The sequence below is a fragment of the Symphalangus syndactylus genome, chromosome 9, assembly GCF_028878055.3.
Source record: "Symphalangus syndactylus isolate Jambi chromosome 9, NHGRI_mSymSyn1-v2.1_pri, whole genome shotgun sequence".
Taxonomy (NCBI): Eukaryota; Metazoa; Chordata; class Mammalia; order Primates; family Hylobatidae; genus Symphalangus; species Symphalangus syndactylus.
In genome coordinates, this window is record NC_072431.2 from 123162096 (window position 1) to 123185430 (window position 23335).

At 37.9% G+C, this 23335-nt stretch overlaps 1 protein-coding gene across 5 annotated transcripts in view; it reads left to right on the forward strand.

The window, feature by feature from the left end:
• Positions 1 to 23335, forward strand: part of BNC2 (basonuclin zinc finger protein 2) — a 456779-nt gene that overhangs the window by 282862 nt on the left and 150582 nt on the right. For all 5 annotated transcript variants that reach the window (XM_063609162.1, XM_055294185.2, XM_063609164.1 and 2 more), the window contains one exon: positions 8583 to 8685. In XM_063609162.1, the coding sequence (XP_063465232.1) occupies positions 8583 to 8685 (103 nt within the window). The remainder of the gene's footprint in view (positions 1 to 8582; positions 8686 to 23335) is intronic.

The following is a 23335-nucleotide window of genomic DNA, read 5'->3' on the forward strand; positions in this document are numbered from 1 at the left end:
ACTATTACATTAGGAGTAGTGACATTTGCACTATGGTTTAACATGCTTGTGGACCCTTAACATTTATAATCAGCTTTATAATCACTGATAATCATAGCATGTAAATTCTGTGTGCATTGTTCATTCAGACTCAGATTTATATATTTCTTTGTATAAATGGAGAAAACATACCCACCTTACTAAAACTATAGATTTATATTAATACTCTCATGGTCAGAATTAGATAGACTTTTTAGGTTGTTAATAAAGCTTTTTTGTGGGATATTTAAAACCGTAGATCTTTTGACCCATGTTCTGTATCTTTCTGACTCACATCTTCCTTGTCTCCTTTTGATACTTGGTTGCAAAACTCTTCAGTACAACAGGTGGATATTCTTTTACATTCATCATAGATGAGTTTTGCAGTCAAGTACAAGTGAAATTCATATGTAGTCATGTAGTTCATGCTGGTCTTAAGTAAGCTTAGTAGTTGTCCACCGTGCAAGAAAAAATGCAGAATTTTTTCGCTCAAGCTGCATTGTGACGTGGCCAGTTAGGAAGCTGATTTCTTCTACCAAGGCAGTATTATATAAATTCTGAAAATTATACAGGGAGATATTTGCTGACTTAATCACCATTACTATCATGTGAGTTTTTTAGTCTTTGTGGCAATGTTTGAAGTACTGTCTTAGCATATCATACACAACCTATATAAAAGTGCTTGTTTCATCTTTTTGGTCATGTTTGTAAGATCACTCTCTGCATCCACAATGCTAGCAAGCCATTAGTTTGTTTATTGCAGTGTATCCTACGGCAATCCTGGAATAATTAGCTTTCACATTCATTACAGATAATTTGCTATTCCAGATTTTCCTCCACTAGGATAGATGTCTTTTGTGTGTGTTTGAGATGAAGGTCTCACTCTTCCATCCAGGCTGGGAGTGCAGTGGTATGATCATGGCTTACTGCATCCTTGACCTCTGAGGCTCAAGCAATCCTCCCACCTCAGCTAGAACCACAGGTGCGTGCTACCACGCCCGGCTAATTTTTCACATTTTTATAGAGACGAGGTTTCACCATGTTGTCCAGGCTGGTCTTTGGCTCAAGCTATTTGCTCTCCTCAGCCTCCCAAATTGCTGGGATTACAGGCATGAGCCACTATTCCCTGCTAGGATAGAAATGTCTTTGAAGAACAAATTTTCTTTTTTTAAGCCAGGCATAGTGGCTCCTGCCTGTAATCCTAGCATTTTGGGAGGCCAAGGCGGGTGGATCACATGAGGTCAAGAATTCAAGAACAGCCTGGCCAACATGGTGAAACACTGTCTCCACTAAAAATACCAAAATTAGCCGGCCATGATGGTGGGTGCCTGAAATCCCAGCTACTTGGGAGGCTGAGGCAGGAGGATCTCTTGAACCTGGGAGGCGGAGGTTGCAGCAAGCCAAGATTGTGCCATTGCACTCTAGCCTGGGCGACAAGAGCAAAAGTGTCTCAAAAAGAAAAATTAAAAAAAAATTTTTTCCCCCCATTAGAGCCTTTTATTAATTATTGTGATGCATTTTCTTTTACCACTGTACATACTGGCTAATTTTTGTGTTTTTTGTAGAGACCGGGTTTTGCCATGTTGCCCAGGCTGGTCTCGAACTCCTGGGCTCAAGCCATCCTCCTGCCTCAGCCTCCCAAAGTGCTGGGATTACAGGTTTAAGCCACCACATCTGAGTGGCTGCTTATGTCAATGTCTAGCTTTTTCTGTAATTTAATATTAATGTAGGTCATGTACTTAACTATTGAGCATTTTAAAATATTTTAAAATTTCATAATTCATATTGTAAATCTTGCTATACTCTCCAGAAATTAACAAGGGGAAAAAAGAGTTAAAAAGATTTTTAGGGCCAGGCACCGTGGCTCACGCCTGTAATTCCAGCACTTTGAGAGGCCGAGGCGGGTGGATCACGAAATCAGGAGTTCGAGACCAGCTTGACCAACATGGTGAAACCCTGTCTCTGCTAAAAATATAAAAAATTAGCTGGGTGTGGTGGTGCGTGCATGTAATCCCAGCCACTCAGGAGGCTGAGGTGGGAGAATCACTTGAACCTGGGAGGCGGAGGTTGCAGTGAGCTGAGATTGCACCACTGTACTCCAGCCTGGGCGACAGAGTGAGATTCCGTCTCAAAAAAAAAAATCAAAACAAACAAACAAAAAACCAAAAAATGGCTTTTAGGCCAGGTGTGATGACTCACACCTGTAATCCTAGCACTTTGGGAGGCTGAGGCGGGCAAATCGCTTGAGCTTAGGAGTTTGAGACTGGTCTGGGCAACATGGTGAAACCCTGTCTCTACTAAAAATGCAAAAATTAGCCAGATGAGGTGGTGTGCACCTGTAGTCCCAGCTACTTGGGAGGCTGAGGTGGGAGGATTGTTTGAGCCCAAGAGGCGGAGGTTGCAGTGAGCCAAGATTATGCCACTGCACTCCAGCCTGGGTAACAGAGCGAGATCTTGTCTCAGAAAAAAACAACAAAAATTTTTCTTTTAGTTATGTATGGGAGATTGGTGAAGGTTAATGAACCCATGAAGGGAGCTCCTTGTGAATAGTTGTTTTTGGTTTTCTGTGTGTGTGGAACACCAAAACCCAGAACCGGAATCAGTTTTTTCCCCTCTCATTATGATTGGTCCTTCAGAATATGTGCTTTATACTTCTATTTGCCCAAAGGCCATATTTTGCCTTTTTAAATCTGTGTCAGATAACTGAGGTAAGTGTCCCCAAACAACCGCTAATAGGAGTTTTATCAATTAGCCTTGTGTGTAGTTCTTTTCTGAAGTACCCTATGTATTTACTGAAACAACAATTCGTGCTTTCCTGAGAAATATGATTTGGTCAGAAGATTGGGGATCAATTCACTTAAAATTGCAGAATTGGAACCAACTGTAGAGCTAGAGACCTCAGCTTTAGTGATAACAGAACCTGTCCTCTCTATTAGAGCTTTGGAATGCATCCAAAATACTTTCAAATGTACTTTTATTTAATATTCAGATATAAAAGTGTTACTGACCAAACATTGATTAATTTTTTTAGTAAATCATTCTGCTTTGTATATTTTAGATGTACTTTTGAATATGAATATTTATAATTATTTTTATTGTAAGTTTTCTTTAGTTTTCTATAGGTAATGGAAATAAACTGAGTCATAATTGGGAGATTTGTCGTCTTCTCCACTAGATCATTTAAGAGCCATGTAAAACACATAAACATTTCTGAACCATAATAGTAAAACAGAAATAATAATCTGTGTGCCTACCTTAGAGGATTATAGTATGAATAATATGCTATTATGTATGTCAAAGTGTTCATTTATTTATTAAGACTAAATATGTGTTAAGCAATTTGCAAGGTACTGGAGTAAAACAATACATTGGGAAGAATCATAAGAGAGAAAACAATCATTTAAATATAATATGTGAAAAGTTTCTTGTGGCCATAAATGGTTGTCATTTATTGAGCTTTTCCTGTTGCCAGACAGGTTAACACTTACTTTATGTTCATTATTTCATTTGAGTGTTTTGCCACTGTTGCAATGTCATTGTTACTATCATTTTACAGATGAGGAAAGCGGCTCAGAGAATCATGTATTTTTAAAGTGCCTTTTGAGCATCTGTTATTTGCCACTATACATTGAAAGCTCAACAGACATGTCTATCCTGCCCTCATGGAACTTAAATTCTAGAGGGGAAAACAGACCCATATCGGATAATCACACCAATAAATATAATATTCACAACCTGTACTAAGCATTATGACAGATCAATTATGATACAGGAGTCTAGTAGGGAACTTGTCTTGAATGGGGGACAGGGCAGCTGCCCTGGGAAATGAGTGGTACTTGAACTCCAAAGAATAAGTAGCAGTTAACAACTTAAGCTGGACTTGGAAGGAGGGAAGCTAGAGAGCATGGTATTGGAGAAGTAGGGATTGAGATTTTGGATAACAGAGGAGTCACCTGTCCAACCAAGGAGAATGGACAGCCACTGTTTTTACTCTAGTAGGCAGAATCTGACAGGAGGGTGAAAATAACCTCAGTCAAGCAAATAACGATCAACTGTGTGGATCTCTTAAGAAGAGAGAATGTTCATGGAGATAGGGAGAGAAGAGAAATGTGTAGGTTAATTAGGAGACAGTTTGAATAGTCTAGAAAAAAAGACTGGAATTATGGTAGTAACAGTGAGAGTAAAAGACAGGAAAGGAAGGGATACATAATCTTTGGAGGAAGGCAGAATATCAGTGAAAACTCTGCCCTGTAACTTGCTGTGAATGGAATCGTAACTCAGGATTCTTAGCTCAACATGATGGTGCACGCCTGTAGTCCCAGCTACTGGGGAGGCTGAGGTGGGAGGATTGCTTGAACCTGAAAGGTTGAGGCTGCAGTGAGCCATGATCTCACCACTGTACTCCAGCCTGGGTGACAGAGCTAGACTCTGTCTCTTTGAAAAACAGAAAAAGAAAAAAAAAGATTCCTAGTCAGTGGGATGGAGAGTTAGTTCTGATTTCTAGATCTGTGACTTTACTAGTTGATTGACTTTAGGTAACTTAGTAAATTATCTCTATCTTAGTTTCCTCTGTGAAATAAAAATAATAGTAGTAACAACTTTATGCTATTTTCTGAGAACTAAGAAGGCTGATGTTTGTAAACTCTCTAGCACAATGTCTGGAAAATGGAAGATATTCAATACATCTAGCTATTATTATAATGGGTAATAATTTACTATGGTAAATAAATAAATTTAAATCCTGAGGTTTGATAGAGGAGGAATAATGAGGAGGAGATAGTCCTTCTCCAATTTGTGTAAGGGTTTCTTTTATGTTCTTAGTTAGGGTCTCTCCTCTAAACTCACTGCCCCCAAACCCCAAACTGTCAAGTCCTTGAGCACAGGGACACTGCTATCCACTTCCCACCACTTAAGAGGCAGTGCCTGGCTCCACAGTGATGGTTTTTGCTTAGTGATGATATTTGAAGCTGTAGGAGGGCATGAAGTTGCCAAATTAAAGAATGAAGAGCTTGGCCATGGGAAACACCTGTATTTATTTACAGTGGAGAGAGAGAGGAGAGAGCAGTTGCTGCCAGAAAAACTAGGATAGTCAGTCTCTACAGCCCAGGAATGAAGGAGAGTTAGTTCAGCAAGCTGCATCAGAGTCTGGGAGGACAAGGAGACTAGAAAAAAGGACCAGACAGGATGAGAACATTGCCTCTCAGAGAGACAGTTTCAGGCATGTGTGGGGCAGAATCTGGATTGTAGAGTTAAAATGTAGGTGGTGGTGAGGAAGTGGGAGCACTGGTTGCCGGGTGCATGGATTTCTCTTTCAAGAAGTCAATGGTAAAGGTAAGCAGAAGGAATAATTACTTTCAATAAGCTGCAGACTTAAGAAAATTTATGGTTGTTGTTATGGTTGTTCTTGGGGAGTTGGGGTATGCTGATCATCTTCACGGCTGCCTCCATTCAGCTCATGTCTGAGAGCCTCCAACCCTCTTCTGGGCACTCGGAACAAGACCAAGCTATATGTGATACATTCTGTGAACGACAAACTTTGAAAATGCAGGTGTGAAGAAAAGAGCAGACAGTTTCCAATAATGGAAATCGAGGTAAGAATTACAAGGCACCCTTGTTAGGCTGGGTCCTGGAGGCCTGCTTTACCCAGACCTGAATACTAATCTCTGCATAGATAGGTGGGAACACTCTGAACTCTCTGCTCCTTTCTACATACCTGCATTTTCAAAGTGTGTAGTTCACAGAATATAACAGCTCGGTCTTGTCCCGAGTGCCCAGAAGAGGGTTGGAGGCACTCAGACATGAGCCGAATGGAGGCAGCCGTGAACATGCTCACAAGAATGAAAGCATATTCATTTCGACTCTTCCCAACTGTCTCCTTGTAATGCATGTACATTTTTGAGGCTTAACTGATTTTGATAGTTTTATGATAATTTATGTTTTTTGCGTGTGGGTGAGTTGGCTAGTGATCACATTGGTTCTATTTTCTTGTGAATAAATAGTATGTCAAAGTTTTATGCTGTTTCAAAAATGTTATTTAGAATAAAACTTCCTTTGAAGCCGCAATAGTCTCTTACTCAAAATATTTATTTAGACCATATTGTTTAAATATATATAATTCCCTTAAGGGACAATTGTAGTCTATATAAATCTGAATTTAAAACAAATAGACCTTCTGGAATTCATAGATATACAAAATGGATATTCTAGTGCTTAAATGTTTATATACAAAAGGAGTTGAGGTGTTCCAGTGTTTGTATGTTTAGGTACAAAAAGAATAGAATTCATAAAAAGGAATGATGATCTAAAAAGTTGAATTCCCAAATGTACCAAACGTGTAAAGTTATTTAGGAAGACTAAATATTTGAATCATAAACTTGTTCAGAGTAAGTGAATGAATGATTCAACCAGTAAAAAAAATAAATACACATAAAAATAAAGCAAATCCACAGTCTCTTAATTTGTTCTGGTCTTAAATATGGCTATAATTAAAGTTGATGAAAGTGTGCTTTAAAGACAATGCAAAATTAGGATATTTTTATAAAATAATTAAATATTATCAAATTAATGATTTAAATATTTGTGTCTTTTATGCTGGAGTTTATATTAACTGTCCTTGAAATGCCATCTCATTTTATTGGCCCTCCCTTGATTTTGGTAAAGCAGAGGTATTTTTTTTAAAGCATTTATGAAAGCTTTTATTATTGCACTTCAAATTATATAAATGTTTTAATGTCAACATAGTTCCCATATCTGAATTTATAATTAGATAATTTGTAAAGTTCTTGTTTTTGGTGGAAACGCTGCCCTCTAAGCTCTTTTTATTTTGGTCACAGTACAATCAAGTTTTGAGTTCATTAATTAATGAACATGTTATTTAAATAAACTATTTCTGACTTGGGATGTTCTGATGTATTTCTCAGTTAACAAATTATTGAAATTTAAATAAGAACTTCTGGAAGAAATGTTTCTCCTTATAGTCTACAAATTAATCACTTCTATATACAACAAAGTTTACAACCTAGCTACAATTGGACCATGTTGGAAGAGAGATCCTGAAATATCAGGGAGATTATACAATTAAATATTTCCCTAGTGTTAAATCGAAGCACAAATTAAAGATGGGGGTGAAGTATGAATGGAGTCTACAGTGAGGACTCCAACATCTGAAACCAAATAAGGACCCATAGATTTAATGTTAATTAATAGAAGAGAAATATTTTACACTTGCCTGATCTAAAGCATAGGTAATGGTAAAAGCCCGCTCAGTCTTATTCTCTGTGAATGGAATTTGTCCCAATCACGTTAACAATATCCAAAATACTGCCTGTTACAAATGAGACAGTTTCTATAAAAATCCTAATGGTTACAGAAATATGAGCATCTGGAGCTGTGTGACTGAGCATGGCTTTCAGGCACAGAGCTGCAGTTTCAGGTATCCCCATGCCCACCCCTCCACTCCAGAATCAGTAATCATTGATTGCATCTAAATCTGCAGAGAGATCTTTTCCTGGCAGTTCAAGTAGTTACAGTAGATTGTTAATCTGCAAATGATCAGACTAAATCCCTTCTGTCTTCAGAATTTCCATGCGAATTAGAATTAACTGTATGAGATAAATTTATTAACTGTAGTCCAGGAGCATAGGTCAGCTTTAGCACAATTCTTAAACATAGGTTTTTATTCATAAAAAGTTACACTGCATTTATGCTAATTTTCTATGTATTCATTTTATAATATTAACTGGTGAGATGGTTTTTTAAAGTGGTTATAAGGAAAGGAAAGATTTTTAAGTGTGTTTTTCAGTTTTCTGCAATACAGGTATACTGTTTCAGATATAAAATATTCACATAAATGATTTTTTCTGTTCCATGTCTGATCTAAAACCAAAATTTAAACTTATTTTCTTTCTTATGTCACCGCTGAAATAAGAGGAGGATTGTTTTGCATTTTTCAAAACAGGAACGAAAATGGAATTAATAAAAAATACTCAAGGAATTGGGATGTGATTAAATAATAACAGAAATATGTTAGGTCTTATTGAGCACAGGAGTGTCTTTGAAATATATTTGAGAGTTTAGCACAACATTTAATTGAAATTCATCAGAGGAAAAGTAATATTCTAATAATAATATTTGTGTGCCATATTTTACTTTCACAAACATTTCACTTGAATATTATTTTGTCACAATGTATTTTTTGCTTTATTGACAAGTGGATAAATTTAAGTGGAAATATATATTAGCAGCAATATGCTTTTTTCTTTTTTGGATTTGTGATGTCATAAATCCAATATCTTATAGAATATGTAATCCTTTATTTTTATTCTAAGTTTCTAATTTAAAGGTTACTGTGAATGACCTAAAACATTGTATTAGTGAATGAGCTTTATTTTCTTTACCTTTTTTTATGAGATTTTGGTGATATCTAAATTTATTTTTAAAACTCTCCAGGCCCCTACCGTCATAAAGTCTTTAAAAATGGAAGTGGACAATATTTATTGAAATGGTGAAAAGAGTATAGTATCTTTGAACAGATGCTGACCTTTTTTTCCTCCTTTATTTTTCAGGCCATCCGTTGCACACTGGTAAACTGCACATGTGAATGTTTTCAGCCAGGGAAGATTAACCTGAGGACTTGTGATCAGTGTAAACATGGCTGGGTGGCACATGGTGAGGAAAATCTGGGCTTTTCTTCCTGTTCTTATTATGTTCATGTTCGTGTGTGTGTGTGTGTGTGTGTGTGTGTGTGTGTGTGTGTGTGTGTCTGTTTAGAGGAGTCACTGGCCTGGAGAAGAGAGAGGTCAGCTGTGCTCCAAGTGTTAGTTAAGATTCAGCCTGCGGCTCTCAAACAGCATATTCTCAGCTCCAAGAAGCAGCGCTAGGCAAGCAGCTCTCAGCAGGCCAAGATGTTTATAGGACAGTTGGGCTGTGGAGTTCTTACTGAGCATGGGCGCAGCCAGCAAGCACCAGGCCTGATGGAAACTCAAACATACCACAGTTGGCCTTTCAGGGCCTGGACCTCAGAGGGAAGCTGGCAAATCCTCCTTGCTTGAGAACTCCTCGATGACTGCTCACCCTTGTCGTATGTGCTAGGGGCTGAGCTTATCCTTCTAGATGTTAAATGTTGTATGGTCTCAGGTGGACAAGAGAGTGAACGGGAACATTATTTGGCTGGTGTCTGAAAATATAACCTGTAAATACTCCCTTTCAGGGTGCATGGGGTTTGGAGGTGGTTGACGTAGGTAGAGTGTGAGCTCTGTGTAGGTGTGTGCTGGGGTGGGGAGACCCCACGCGAAGGATATGAGTGTTGAGGGTTTTTGCCAGGTGCACAGAGCCGTTCTGTCAGTGTGCCCTGACTGAGCGTTCAGCATATTCCTGTGTATGGTTTATGTTTATTCTGTATAAGTAAAAGGAGACTTGGAAATAAGCAGACTTTTTTTTTTTCACCTCCCAGACTGTAGAATTTTAAAAGATAGGTAATATTTATAAAAAGAAATCCTGGCTTGAGATTTTTTGACAGCCCCGGGTATTGCCTCTTAAGTGGACATATTCTTCATTCCCAAGCGGTGCCAAACATCCAGTGGGTTGTATTTTTATAAATGTCATGTTATTCTAGCGAGATCTGAGGTAACAACACTGGGCTATGCCTTGAAATGCTTTTAATTTATCATGTACCTTGCTTGTGAGGGCGTGTGTGATGGAGTTGCGGGGACATTTCAGCCATGTTTCTGTGAGAGAGAGTACTCTGAGAGGAGTACCCGGGAAGGGGTATGTTTCCACCATGCAGCCACAATCCTGCAGTCCTTCGTGCCCACAGGGAGAGAGCGCTTTCCTGCTTTATTAACAAGGCCTAAATCAGCAACAGTTCTCAGTCCAGTCTTGAACAACAGACAAGCTGCAGTTACTTCTGCAGTCTCTTTATGTTACTACATTCAGTGATTTCGTCTCTCTTCGTATATTAGTTTGCTAGGGCTGCCATAACAAAATACCACAGGCTGGGTGGCTTAGACAGCAGAAATTTATATCCTCAAAGCTCTGGAGGCTAGAATTCCAAGATCAAAGTGTTGGCAGGATTGGTTTCATTCTGAGGCTTCTCCTCCTCATTTGTAGATGGGCACCCTCACATGGTGTCTCCTCTGTGGGGGCATGCCCTGGCGTCTGCAACCTCCACCTCCCAGGTTCAAGTGGTTCTCCTTCCTCAGCCTTCTGAGTAGCTGGGATTACAGGCATGGGCCACCACGCCCAGCTAATTTTTGTATTTTTAGTAGAGACGGGTTTTCACCAGGTTGGCCAGGCTGGTCTCAAACTCCCGACCTCATGATCTGCCCGCGTCGGCCTCCCAGAGTGCTGGGATTATAGGTGTGAGCCACTGTGCCCAGCCCCTGGTGTCTTCTTGTGCATCCAAATTTCCTCTAATAAGGACACCAGTCAGATTGGATTAGGGCCCACCCTAAGGGCCTCATTTTAACTTAATCACCTCTTTAAATACCCTATATTCAAATATAGTCACATTCTGAGGTAGTAGGGGTTATGACTTCAACAAAGGAATTTTGGGGGAACACAAGCCCATAACAGTTCCCAAATATCCTTTTTTTCTCTGAAGTATTGATTTTGCTGGGTAATAGGTACAGAGCTTATATCCTAAACCCATCAGAACCATACGAATATTGGAGGCAGTATGGGTGTAGACTGTTCTGAGGTCAAATCCTGGCTCTGTCACTTCATGACATGTTAATATTGCTGGACTTCAGTTTTCTTGTCTGTAAAATAGGATTAATAGTACCGACTTCACAGTCTTATTATGAAAATTAATGAGAAAATATATGAAGCCTTTCTAACTAATACATATTAAAAGTAAAATGGACAGTAGATGAGCACTAAAGGGGAGGCCAGTCATTAAACAAAGGGCATTTCATTTATTCACTCTCATTTTTGCCAAAGCCATCTTGTATTATCATTATCTATCTACTATGGTAGCCTTGTGAGTGTAAAAGTTAACTGTATCACCAGTTTGTTTTATCTATTTAATGTCCATGTGCATATTACATTAGTAATGTAAAGGAAAAAGCAATGTTTTTTCCTTCTTGAACAACATAAATTATTCCTGGCCAGTGATTGTTTCGAGGACTTTCTGAAGAATGTGATTTTTCACCCAACTTGAATAAGATGTTTTTGTTACACCAGACTGTGCTTTTCCTACTGTACCATTAAAAATTCTGTGTTTCTGGGATATTAATTTTGGTGTTTCTCAGACCTTAGCAAAATGTATTCTAATTCTTTCCCTTACAATTATCACCTTGACCTCTTTTTTCCCACAACAGGGAGATATCTGTATACAGCTCAAAATACATACACCCAGGCATGTGAATCCCACACTCTCCCCATTCATGAGGCCACATACAGCAGTGAGGGGTTGGCCTCTAGCCTTGGAGTTGGCAGTGGGATGACAGCACCCACTCTTTTTGCCCCTAGCATTACAACTAATTGCTTCATTCCTTCTCCCTGCACAGAAACCCTGAAATCATGTCTCCAATTACTTCTGCTCAGAGGTGAAACACAGCATTCTTTCCGGCTGCCTTATACCATGCAGTGTCCTGGGTGTGGGGCAACGAGGAAGTGACTTGGGTTTTCTAGTATGTAATTTTCCTCTGAAATGCGTGGAACAGCAACAAAACTACCAAGATGCATTGCCCAGAATGGTTTCATGGTAGCACTGAATGCATTCTACCTGTCATTATGTCAGTAAAAAAATTTTTAATACCTACTGCTAAAAAATAACCAAATGCCAAAATCATGTATTCTCTGTAAAACAAATTTTTAGAAATTTGTCGACCTCCTTTCTTGAATAAATTATCTTTTTAACAGCATTTTCAGTTCATTCCTAAGATGTTGGATTTCATGAGTCATTATCTACCATATATATGCACATATGTGTGTCCCTGTATATGTACACACACATAAACACACACACATTCTCTCTGTTGACTTACAGATTGCTTATTAAAGCTGCTTAAGTTGCTGACATTAGCTACGTTATAAAAATCTTTAGAAATGTGTTTTTTAAAAAATTAAAGGCTGGGCATGGTGTGTCTGACAGCCTGTAATCCCAGCACTTTGTGAGGTTGAGACAGGTGGATCGCTTGAGCCCAGGAGTTCAAGACCAATCTGGGCAACATGGCAAAATCTCGTCTCTACAAAAAATACAGAAATTAGCCCGGTGTGGTTGCATGTGCTCTTGGTCCCAACTACTTTGAAGGCTGGGGTGGGACGTTTGATTGAGCCCAAGAGGTCAAGGCTGCAGTGAGCTGAGATCACGCCACCACATTCCAGTCTGGGTGACAGAGCAAGACTCTGTCTCAAAAATAAATAAATAAATAATAAATTAAAGAGTGATTAATTCATTATGCTGCAACACCTGGGTTTTGAAATTATTAATACTTAATGGGCTGTGTTACTTTTCACAGAGTATTTCCTTAAAATCCTTAGCACTATTGAGTTAAGGAGGGAAAGAATCTCAGAGCAGTTCTGAATATCAGTAGGTATTTCCCACTAAATTAATAAAGGATTTCCTACCTTACCACCACCCTGCCCACATTAAGGAATCTTAGCTCTTTCACTCTGATAATAGAAAGCAGGGCTTATTGAATTTACTTAAACTTTTTTTTTTCTCTTGGTAAAAGATGGCCATACACAGTCTGTAATAATTTAGTTGGTGGGCCAGAAATGGCTCAGAATTTCTAATTTTGTCAAGTCTCTGTAAAAGGACTCCAGTTTACTGCCACTACTTCACTGAAATACTATAAATACTATATTTTTTACTTTCCCTTGTTTGCTTTATCTTCTCTCTGCATTTCCTTCATTCACCTAAAACAATCTGAGTATGGCTTGAAAAACAATAACAACAAAAGTTTTTTAGAAGTTCAACTCTTTTTGGTTCAAAAGTGGCAAAATAAGATTAAGATCAGGATAAGAGCAGTAATGGGCTCCTTTTCTGGTGATGTAATTTTTTTTTTCTTTTTACCCTTTGCCTCCACACTAGAGTAGTAATTTGGCCATTCACAGAATTCGGACTTCAGCCAAATATTCTACAGAATGTTAAAAATTAGCTGATACAACTAGAATACACTCAGCATTGGGTACAGGTGGGAGTGAGTCCTACTTGCTATTCTCCCTTGAAGAATACCTGCTTCTAACGGGACGCATTACCAATAGGAGTTTGTTGTCTTTGTGAAAAAAACAGGAGCCATGATGTAAAGGTTGAGGACTGCTGCATGAAACCATTTTTAGTGGTTAATATTTGCAAGTTAGTTTTAATGTCCATAGTTTAGATGAAGACTTTATTTCTAAACCATTAAGATGAAGGTAAATAAAACTAAAAATAAGAAAGAAAACAAACTGAATTCTAAGGGGTTTTTGGAAATATTTAATGATAAACCAGTACAACTGGAAAATTGTTTTTATCCCATGATATTTGATTTGTGTATTTGATAAAAGAAGTGGGCAGATTTTACAAAGGTAATTCATTTAGAATTTTTTTTTTAAACTAGATCAGTAACTTTTTCTTCTGATGAAGCTCATTTGTTAAGACCATCTCTTTTTTGGAAAAAAAACAAAAAAAAATTTAAAAAAATTCCACTGTGTCCTAGGTATGTGAGGTGAGCATTTGGCAAGAATATGAGACTTGATGAATAAAAAATACATTTTATAGCTTAATGCACCCACAGTAAATTATTTTCTTTTTTTACTTTGATTTTAAGTGAAAGGATATGCCATTCCAACAAGCTGCATGAATCCTAGAATTTTCATTCACTTTCAAGAGATCTGAATTAATACCAGTGTTATTTCCTTTGGCTGAGGTCTGCCTGCAAGAATGCTTGTTGCACTGGAATTTTGAGACCTTTCTTTTATTATGTTCTGCAAATGTGATTTCCTTTTACTGCATGCAGTTTGTTCAAGGAAAAGATAGTTTTACATTATTACTTTAATTATTTACTAATTAAGCCAGCTTTTTTTCCTGCCCATATTTTATCCAAACTCCTCTGATTTTTTTTAATGTAAAGTAACCAGATCTGGTCCTACATCATCCAGATCATCAGTCAGTAGATATTTATTAAACCTATCTCATACATGAAGGATTGTGCCAGGTAGCCTTCAGTTCTTCCACAGGAAATGATGAGAAGCATAAAGTTAATTTAGTTTCATATACCAACCAGCTTTATGGTTTAATGTACTGTAAGACTTAATATGCATATAACCCATTAATTGCAAACCTTTCTTTTTTTGTATTCACTAGATATAATTTTTCTTTTTTTTTTTCTCAGCATGGTTGAATTTGAATTTTCAGCTTGTACTTAATATGTCTTATCAGACCAGGGGTATTTATAGAGACCTTCACCCAAATAGAAAATATAGAATTTTTGATTGAATCTGAATATCAATAAACAATAAATGATTTTAGATATAAATATTACCATGCAAATTTAAGTGAGAGTCCTTTATGTTTATTTGCTAAATCTGGCAAGCCCATACCTAAAAGAAAATCCTATTCAGACTCAATTTGCCTAAATCCTAAATCAGGGCTATTGATCATGAGCATCCTATAATCGAAAAGGTTTTGGGCCAGGCGCGGTGGCTCACGCCTGTAATCCCAGCACTTTGGGAGGCCGAGGCAGGTGGATCAGGAGGTCAGGAGATTGAGACCATCCTGGCCAACATGGTGAAACCCCGTCTCTACTAAAAATACAAAAATTAGCTGGGTGTGGTGGCGTGTACCTGTAATCCCAGCTACTCAGGAGGCTGAAGCATGAGAATCGCTTAAACCCAGGAGGTGGAGGTTGCAGTGAGCCGAGATTGCGCCACTGCACTCCAGCCTGGCGACAGAGCGAGACTCCGTCACAAAAAAAAAAAAAAAGCTTTTGATTATATCAGTCCTACATTTAGAATCATGAGATCTCAGTATTTTATTTACAAATTCCTCAAGTTTGTTGGACGCATGGTAATTTGTAAGGACTTATAAGTAAGGCAGATCAAAACAAGTAATTTTTCATTTTGTCCTATGAAAGGTCACATGTCTTTATTATTTGTCCCAGTCTATGTTCTTATAAATTGTCTAAATATCTGTGAAAGTCATTCGTTCCCAACTGGTAACTCTCTAATATGCTCCCTGACTTGAGTCCAAAACCTAGCATAACTAAAGTAGTCCAGTCCTTTCCTTGCCAATCTCTTTTCTTCCCTAGTCTTCTCTCCTTCCCACTCCAAATAGAAATTCCTTTATCATAAGAATAAAGTATGACATTTCTGTGATATCATGCTCATTCTGAGTGACTCCACAACAGTATCCATATGATAATTTGTAAATGTGTCAAGATAAAGAGAGGAGACTAAAAAACAACTAAGTTTCGTCTGACAAAGGAAGATAATGTTCCCAGCAAGCTCTGGCTTGGAGACTATCCCAACAAAAACATTTTCTTTCGTAGAAATTTTTTTCCAGAGGGGTGTTTAGGGTTTGGTGAACAGTAGCACAGGCACTAATTTGAGTCCTCGGGGGAAGGGAACTACATGCTTAGCAGTGGCAAAGTAAGAACCAGATCCTTAGGGAAAATGTTTCTAGGGGTTTGTTCAGAAACACAAGGATAGAAACACTATCGTCTTCTTCCCTTGGTGCACTCGTTTGGAAAAAGTGGAAGCTGGTGCAGTATCTGCTTAAAGAATTTGTCTTTCTAGTGGACTTAGTTTTTCCAAGTTGTAAATACTGAAACCAGGCTTTGCCTAGCTGCAAAATTCTCTTTTGCTCAGGGAAAACAGCTTTTAGCTGCCTCCTAGTTTTGGTGAGGCGGCTGGATTCTGGTCTCTCCATGAGCAAAGTCCTTGGACTTTTTTCTTCGTTTTAGAGAGCAAAAGCAAGGCCATTTTCCCGCCTGGCACAGGAGGCTTTTTTGGGCTTGAACTGAGGGCACAGTGCCCTCTTCTGCTTCTCTCCTTTACTCCCTGATCACTGCTGATAAGCTCTAAAGGGAGGACATCCTCACAAATGCAAAGGTTTGGTGCTTGATTAATGGCAGTAAGTATTTTCTTACTGTGTCCCTGAGCAGCTTTTGATTTGTTTCTCAGCCTGCCCACCTTTCGGATGGTGCTTTAAACTCCTTAAATTTTCTTTAAACCCAGCACAAACAGTGCCTCCCCTTCAAAGTCCTGGGCTGTCTGCCTATTAGCTCCCCAGATTTTTTTTTTTTTTTCCTAGCTCTGTTTTATTCAGATGGAACATAAGGTGAGGCTGGCAAGACCTGGCCTCAAGTGTAGTCACTGCTGGTCTGCTGGTAAGGAGTTTCGTGGGTGGGTGTTGAGAATGAAACACACAGAGCTGTATCCCCAGGATATAAAAAAGCTTCGGGTGAATGAATAGGAGGCAATATACAAAATAGGTAAGAATGTTGTTCTTGAATGAGACTGTTTACATTCACATCGCGTCTCTGTCACCTACTGTAGGTAGAATCTTACCAAGTTGCATAATCTCTCTGTTCTGTCATCTGCGAAATGTGAATGATGATAGCTCCTAGCTGATAGTGTTCTTCTAAGATTAAATGAGATAATCCAGATGCCTCATACATAGTATACACTTAATAAGTGTTAGTTGCTGTTGTCACTAAATTCCTATAAAAGTAAGACTTCAACACTGTGGACATGATAGACATGTTTTACCAAAGTAGAGTAATTAAAAGTTGGGTGTGGCCAGGACAGTGGTCACATCTCTTCTCTGCCTTTTGTTAGTAATGCCTTCTCTAAGACACAGTTATTTCATCGAGAAATTCAGATAATAATAGCAATGCATCGAAATAACACAGATTCATTTTGAGAGAGGATTACATGAAAGAGTAGGGTTAGCCCAGTATTCTGGCACAACAATTTTATGAGCTAGTATTGTTATTGCTAAGTCAATAAAATAATATTAAACATCAATATTAATGATAATATCTAGTGTCTCCCTTAAGGTATGAATGTGGAATGTGATGGGATGAAACTATTTCTCCTTCCAGGGAAGGTTATTTTCAGTATGCAGTTGCAGAGGTCAGGTCACCAGTTCTTTTGGCTGTTGGACCAAGTGTTCCGTAGGTGAAATTGTTTTCCCCAGCAAATCCAGTATAGTTCCATACCTTCCATTTCCCCTAAAATGTCATTTGAGCCTTTATTTGAACACGGTAAGGAATATTTTACACCGAAAGTCATTTTGAGAATTGCACCAGTTAAAATAAATTATAGTAATATTTACCTGCTAAAAATCCAAAAGCTATAAGTAGGTGAATTTTAGGTAGGATTAAGGCTACTTTTACCTATTTTCACACCTATCTTTTTGCATGTGAAGTGCTTCGATGGGCTCACCACTTTATCATTTTATTGCATTTTATTACATCATAAATTTTTATATCTTGCTAACGATCCTACAGGAAGCTTAATTGTTTATAGGAGCATCTTAATTAACTGGAGTTCACCAGGTTAAGCAGAACAGAAATTGAAGAGATTATAAATGAAACACACTCAACTCCTCTCTTTTTACTCAGGATAAACTAGGAGATTCGGCTGGGTCATAAGGACCCCATATGCCTCAGCAATATGTCGATCCTTTAAACCACTCTTCCTTCTCTATTGTGTCATAAATGGTGACTTCTTCTAACTCCTCTCCCCTCTTTACTGAAGTGTGAAATTGCTGGATAAGTACAGTATTTCAAAGACAACTCTGAAATGTCTTCTGGGAGCCCTAAAATGTTGTTTATACATCCCATTTCTTACCAGGTTTTGCCTTTGTAGATGTTTATATATCTTCAAGAGCTTCTTGAATTAATTTGTTATTAGTTCGCATATACCCAAAGAATTGTATAAGAAGTGCTTTAAGTATGACTTTAAGTATTACCCCAACTGGATAGACTTGTAACCAGTGTTTGTTAAAAGGCCCAGTAGTGAGATTCCACTCTCCCTTCAGCTGCTCCCTGGTACCCAGGGAAATCCCCACTTTGACCTCATGGGCCTCTTAGCCTTCTGTACTGTCAAGTGACGCTGTAAATTTAAATGCAAACCCATCTAATTGAAAGGACAGTCTTGGGCCTTAGATTCTACTCGCCAAGAAATGTAAAGGCAACTCTAGACCTGGCTGTCCAATAAGGAAGCCACTGTTATGGCTTTGAACACTTGAAATGTGGCTAGTCCAAATTGAGATGTGCTGTAGGTATAAAGCGTACACCAAATTTTGAAGCTGTCATCTTATTTAAAAAAAGAATGTAAAATAGTCATTAAGAGTTGTTCCTCCATTGTCTGCATATTGATAATATTTTTGATTTATCGTGTCAAATATGTTTTTAAATGTCACTTTTTTACTGTTTTACTTGAAACTAGAAAAATTAAAATTCTATATCTTGGCTTGAATTATATTTCTTTTTTTTTTTTTTTTTTGAGACAAGGTCTTGCTCTGTCACCCAGATGCAATGGCGCAATCTCATCTCATTGCAACTTCCCCTTCCTGGGTTCAAGCAATCCTCCCACCTCAGCCTCCTGAATAGCTGAGACCACAGGTGTGCGCTACCACGCCCAGCTAATTTTTGTATTTTTTGTAGAGATAGGGTTTCATCTTGTTGCCCAGGCTGGTCTCAAGCTCCTAGATGCAAATGATCTTCCCACATTGGCTCCCAAAGCACTGAGACTACAGCTGTGAGCCTCCGTGCCTGGTCATAAATTATATTTCCATTAGACGTGGGAATTGTAGGCTCTAGGTGTGAGAGAATATATTTGGAGAGCTAAAGCCTAGGTTAAAGTGGCTTGGTGGCAGAGTAGTTAGAATTGGTGTGAGAATCCTAACACCTTAAATCCAGGCTCTTGTCCCTTGACTCACCACTGTAAACTCTTTCCCAGTTTTTCGTACTTTCACGCTTGCTGCACTGTTGATCCTGGCCAGTTTTTCCTGTGCCTTGTTCATCAAGAAAGTGGGATTCCCACCCCTTTACTCCCCTCTCCACCACCACTCCCCACCCCCGGAGCAATGAAGTGCTCCCTTCTTTATTTTCTCAACACACTTTGCTGAGACCAGAGGTTTCTGGGTAATACTGATCCTTCCACTAACTTGGAAAGCTCAGGAAGGGCACTTCATCTTTGTGTGCTGGAACCTACTGCAGCATCTCATGTGTGTGGAACAAAGGTTTATTGAAACTCTAAGCTTATGGAAAAGTCTCACTCAGATTCCTAATTGCCATTTGCTTTTCCAGCAGCCTCTTCCCATTTTAAGGTATAAGCACAGCCCACAAACACCTTGTCTTTATGTCCATTTGTGCATTTTTCTTTTCCAGTTCTAATTCTATTTTCACCTTTGCTGTTTCCCTCTGTCTTCAGACAACAAAATAAGTGAAAGGTAAGTGGGAGGTTTTAGTAGCCCAAATATCCAGGAAGTAAATTTTAGAGAAGTTAAATTTGTTTAATCATTAACAGATGTTGGTGTTTTTGTTTTATTCAGAAGATAAGATCTTGAGTGAAATACCTTCTACTTTCCAGTTTTTTTATATTCCTTTGCCTGCAAAAATTTGAGGGTAAGACATTACCCACCCGCCTCCTTTTGGCTAATCATGTTTTCCCCTATCAGTAAAAATTAAAAAACAAATCAACCTCCAACATAAAAGAAAACACCTGTTTGGCTTGGAGAACTTGGCTAGGGAGGTCTTTTTTCTGACATGCCAAAAGCGACCATCACAGGGCCCCTTAAAAAAAAGTCATTTTTTTTCTATATTTCATGTGAGCATTGGCAGAAACTCTGACAAGCAGTTCTTCATATTTTATTATGTTCTTGTCTGCAGAATCTCTGTCAGGCAAAAACCTTGTCAGCGGAAAACCTGTCGTAGGATCAGAGGAGACAAAAACAGGTGTCACACAGGCAGTCAAAACTGAAGGAAAAAAAAGATTAGGCTAAAGAGACAGAGGCAGACAATTACATTAATGCCATTGCTTTTATCTTATAGATGTGTGTTATTATCTCGGGGTGCTGAGTGCGCAATTGCCTCAAAGAAAAGTAGACAGGAGACAAGGGGAAACTTGATAGTTATTAACTGAAGAGGCAGTGTGTCAAAGCTGGATGGGGTTCAAAGTTTTGCAAAGGAAAAAAACTGCAGGCAGCAAGCAACGGCTGTGTGGTTCTGCTTTCGGCTACATAAACCGAGTAGCTGTCTAACATTTTCTACTTGGAAACAGATCATAGAAAGAAAAATTAATGAAAGATTTCATTTGGAGTTTTTGGGGGATAACATTTATCCTATATATATATGTGACTGAATCATATAACCTTTTCTCTCTTATAAAATCTTGCTACAATGTGAGACATGGTGAGGCATGAAGACAGGTATTTGTCAGTTCAGCTGTGTTGTTTGGATATATTTAAAACACCTATTATCAACACACTTTTAATTAAAAAAAGCTATTAAGAAGCCCTTTTACTAAGTGTGAACATCTGTATGTGCAAGCTGTAAATTAGGAGATCACATATGTGTGCCTCAGTCAGAGACTAAATGAATTTGGCAAGTGTTTTCTATTACTGGTTTTTAAATACAGTAAAATATCTCAAGGAAAAATTGCTACATTTTACGATTTGTGTTGACTCTTTTGATTGTGCCGGTTGGTACTGATTAATTGAACTTATCTAGTTAGACATTTTCTAATTAGAAATTAAGGTTACTATCATGATCAAATTAGTAAACAGAATTCAAAGCACTAACCAATATTTCCCTTCTGTTTCTTTGTTCACATTATTTCAGGAGACGTCACTTCTTTTCTGAAAGTTTGCGCTCCATTAAATATGTGTGATGATATAAAATACTTTCATTTTGCCAATGGTCTAAATCCCAAAAGAGTTTGTGCCTTGTTGATAACTCATACATGTCAAACAGCCCACTAGTAGAGAATGGGATGGTAACTTTAGGTTTCCCTATCTGCTCAATCATATGTTGATCACATTAGTGGAAAAATCAGCAGATACTGCTTTAGTTCTTAACATTTTCTACTTGTGCATTTAAGATTTTGTTAGGTTAGACTTTTCCTAAGCCCTAGGACTGCCCTCTTAACCCGTTTTTATGAGCAAATCTTTACATAGGGTCTTTTTATCCCACCAGTTACTGATACAAAGCAGTTTGATACTTGATATATGCATTAAGCAAATCCAGCAATCCAGAAGAAAACATACATCAGTGCCAAAAGTGTGTGTGATAGCCTAGAGATTTTAAGGGATTACAGTGGGGAAAACGGATTGATTATAGATTTAGAATGAGATTTCGGCCTGAATTCCTGGGGGAAAGAGGCAAAAATACTTGTGATACAAAGGTGACGTTCATTTTTTTTTAAAGACTGAGTATAATAATTTCTTTCTTTTAGATATTTCCCTACCAGATGCTGGCTTTTTATATCACAACTCTCAATTTTGAAATATTTTTTCACATGTGATAGTTTAAAGCATATGTTTTATCAAATAGTAAATATGCCTTGCCTTTGCACTTTTTGCTTAATGAAATTCTTATATAGATATATATTCCTTTAAGAAAATTAAGTCTTTAAAGTGAATAACTGGGGGGTAGGGTGATTATTTTCTTACAGAAGAATTTGTATTTTTGTTTAATAAAAGGATGTACATAGTTAATTCAGGTAGCAAATCTCAATAGTTACTTTTAAAATGAGATATATTTTATAGTCAGTGTACTGTGTATTAAATCCATTGATACATAAACTGAATAAAGCAGGGTTTGTGTAGCCAACTTTAAGCTGGCTGAGGCAACTGGAGATTGGATAGAACAGCAGTGGCAATAATAATAATTCCCAAACCTAGTTTCAGCAAGTAGATTCAATTACTAAATCTCTTCTTAGATCTACTGTCAAATTTGCGATAAAATTTTCTCTTTGCCTGTTACCACCTTCATGTGGAGTTGCTGCAAAAGAGCAAAGGCATGCCCCCAAAAGTGGGCCATGTAAGAAAGAAGAAGCAGGAGAATAAGTATAACCAAGAACCTGTTTAATCTACGAGCCAGGAGAGAGAGCTTCTGAACAACCGAGTGGTGAAATACTTTTATGTGTGCCTCAGTCAGACTTTAATGCTTTTCAAAGTCTGTTTTGAGGACTTTATTATGCATAAGGCCACAGGGGGAAATGCCAATCAGTTTGAAATATTGGCTGTATAGTCTCAAATGGAGCTCAACTTCTATCCTGGACTAATTGTGGGTGTCTATGTGCGTATATATATCCACATACCCTGAAAGCTACATGTCAACTGAGGTTGATTAAAATCCGTAGGACAGTGGGGCTTATTGGAACTACTTTTGTCCCTCTTCCCTCCCTACAGTTTGGAATTACATTCATAATAAACCATGAGAGTATTTATACATTATCCCTTATGTATTAAGAGATAAGAAAAAAACCATCAAGGACCATTCACATAATGTATATAAGGTATAGTAATGTAATGAGGATTTGTAGAGGTTCAGTGGAGTTTATTCATTTTAAAAAACACTGACACGCTATTTGCTGAAGAAAAAAAAATAAACTCTTTGTACATAAGGGTTGACAGTTTTTATCACCACACTTGGGGATCAACTCGTTTAGCTACATATCATTCGTTTTCTTCTTATCTTTAAAAAAAAAAAAAAAAAAGCTCTAGAAGCAAGCCTTGGTATTAAATATCCTAATTAATTCAACCTTGACAGTTAGAGTTAGAAAGTTGTGACTTAAATGGAACATGAGTTATTTTGTACTTAACTTGCTCCCAGTTACATAGTTCTTTCCCCCAGAAGCAGTGAATAAAATGTGCAGATCTAAATATTACTTCAAGCCATAAGAAATTTTTCTCTTAATCACAATTGTTGCCTGCCTTCATGATCTCCTGATTCACTAAAAAGTTTTAATACGTCATCATTGCCCTATATTAATGTTCTCCCCAAGTGTTAAGGCTTTTATTAGGATCTAGCTTAAAGAGTAGACTAAGCCTTTGCCTTGAGCCCTGATGCTCTTGCCTGGTAAGAGAGCTGAGTCTTATAATGGGAAAGGATTGATGTGATAATGATTCCAAAGGGCCCCTTTATGATGAAATTCTAAATACGCAAAATCCCATTAAACCTGTGGAAGTTCATGGGCTAGGTACATTGAAATGACATATCATTATATTGGGTATAGTGTGCTTATTATGAAGTGCGATATAACTGAAAATTATTGGTCGTATTAGCGAGAATGAAGAACCACCACCCTCATAAATTCAGAGGTTATGGCCTGGACATTTGAGGTAGGAGTGGTAAAAATATTCTGTTTGTAAATAATC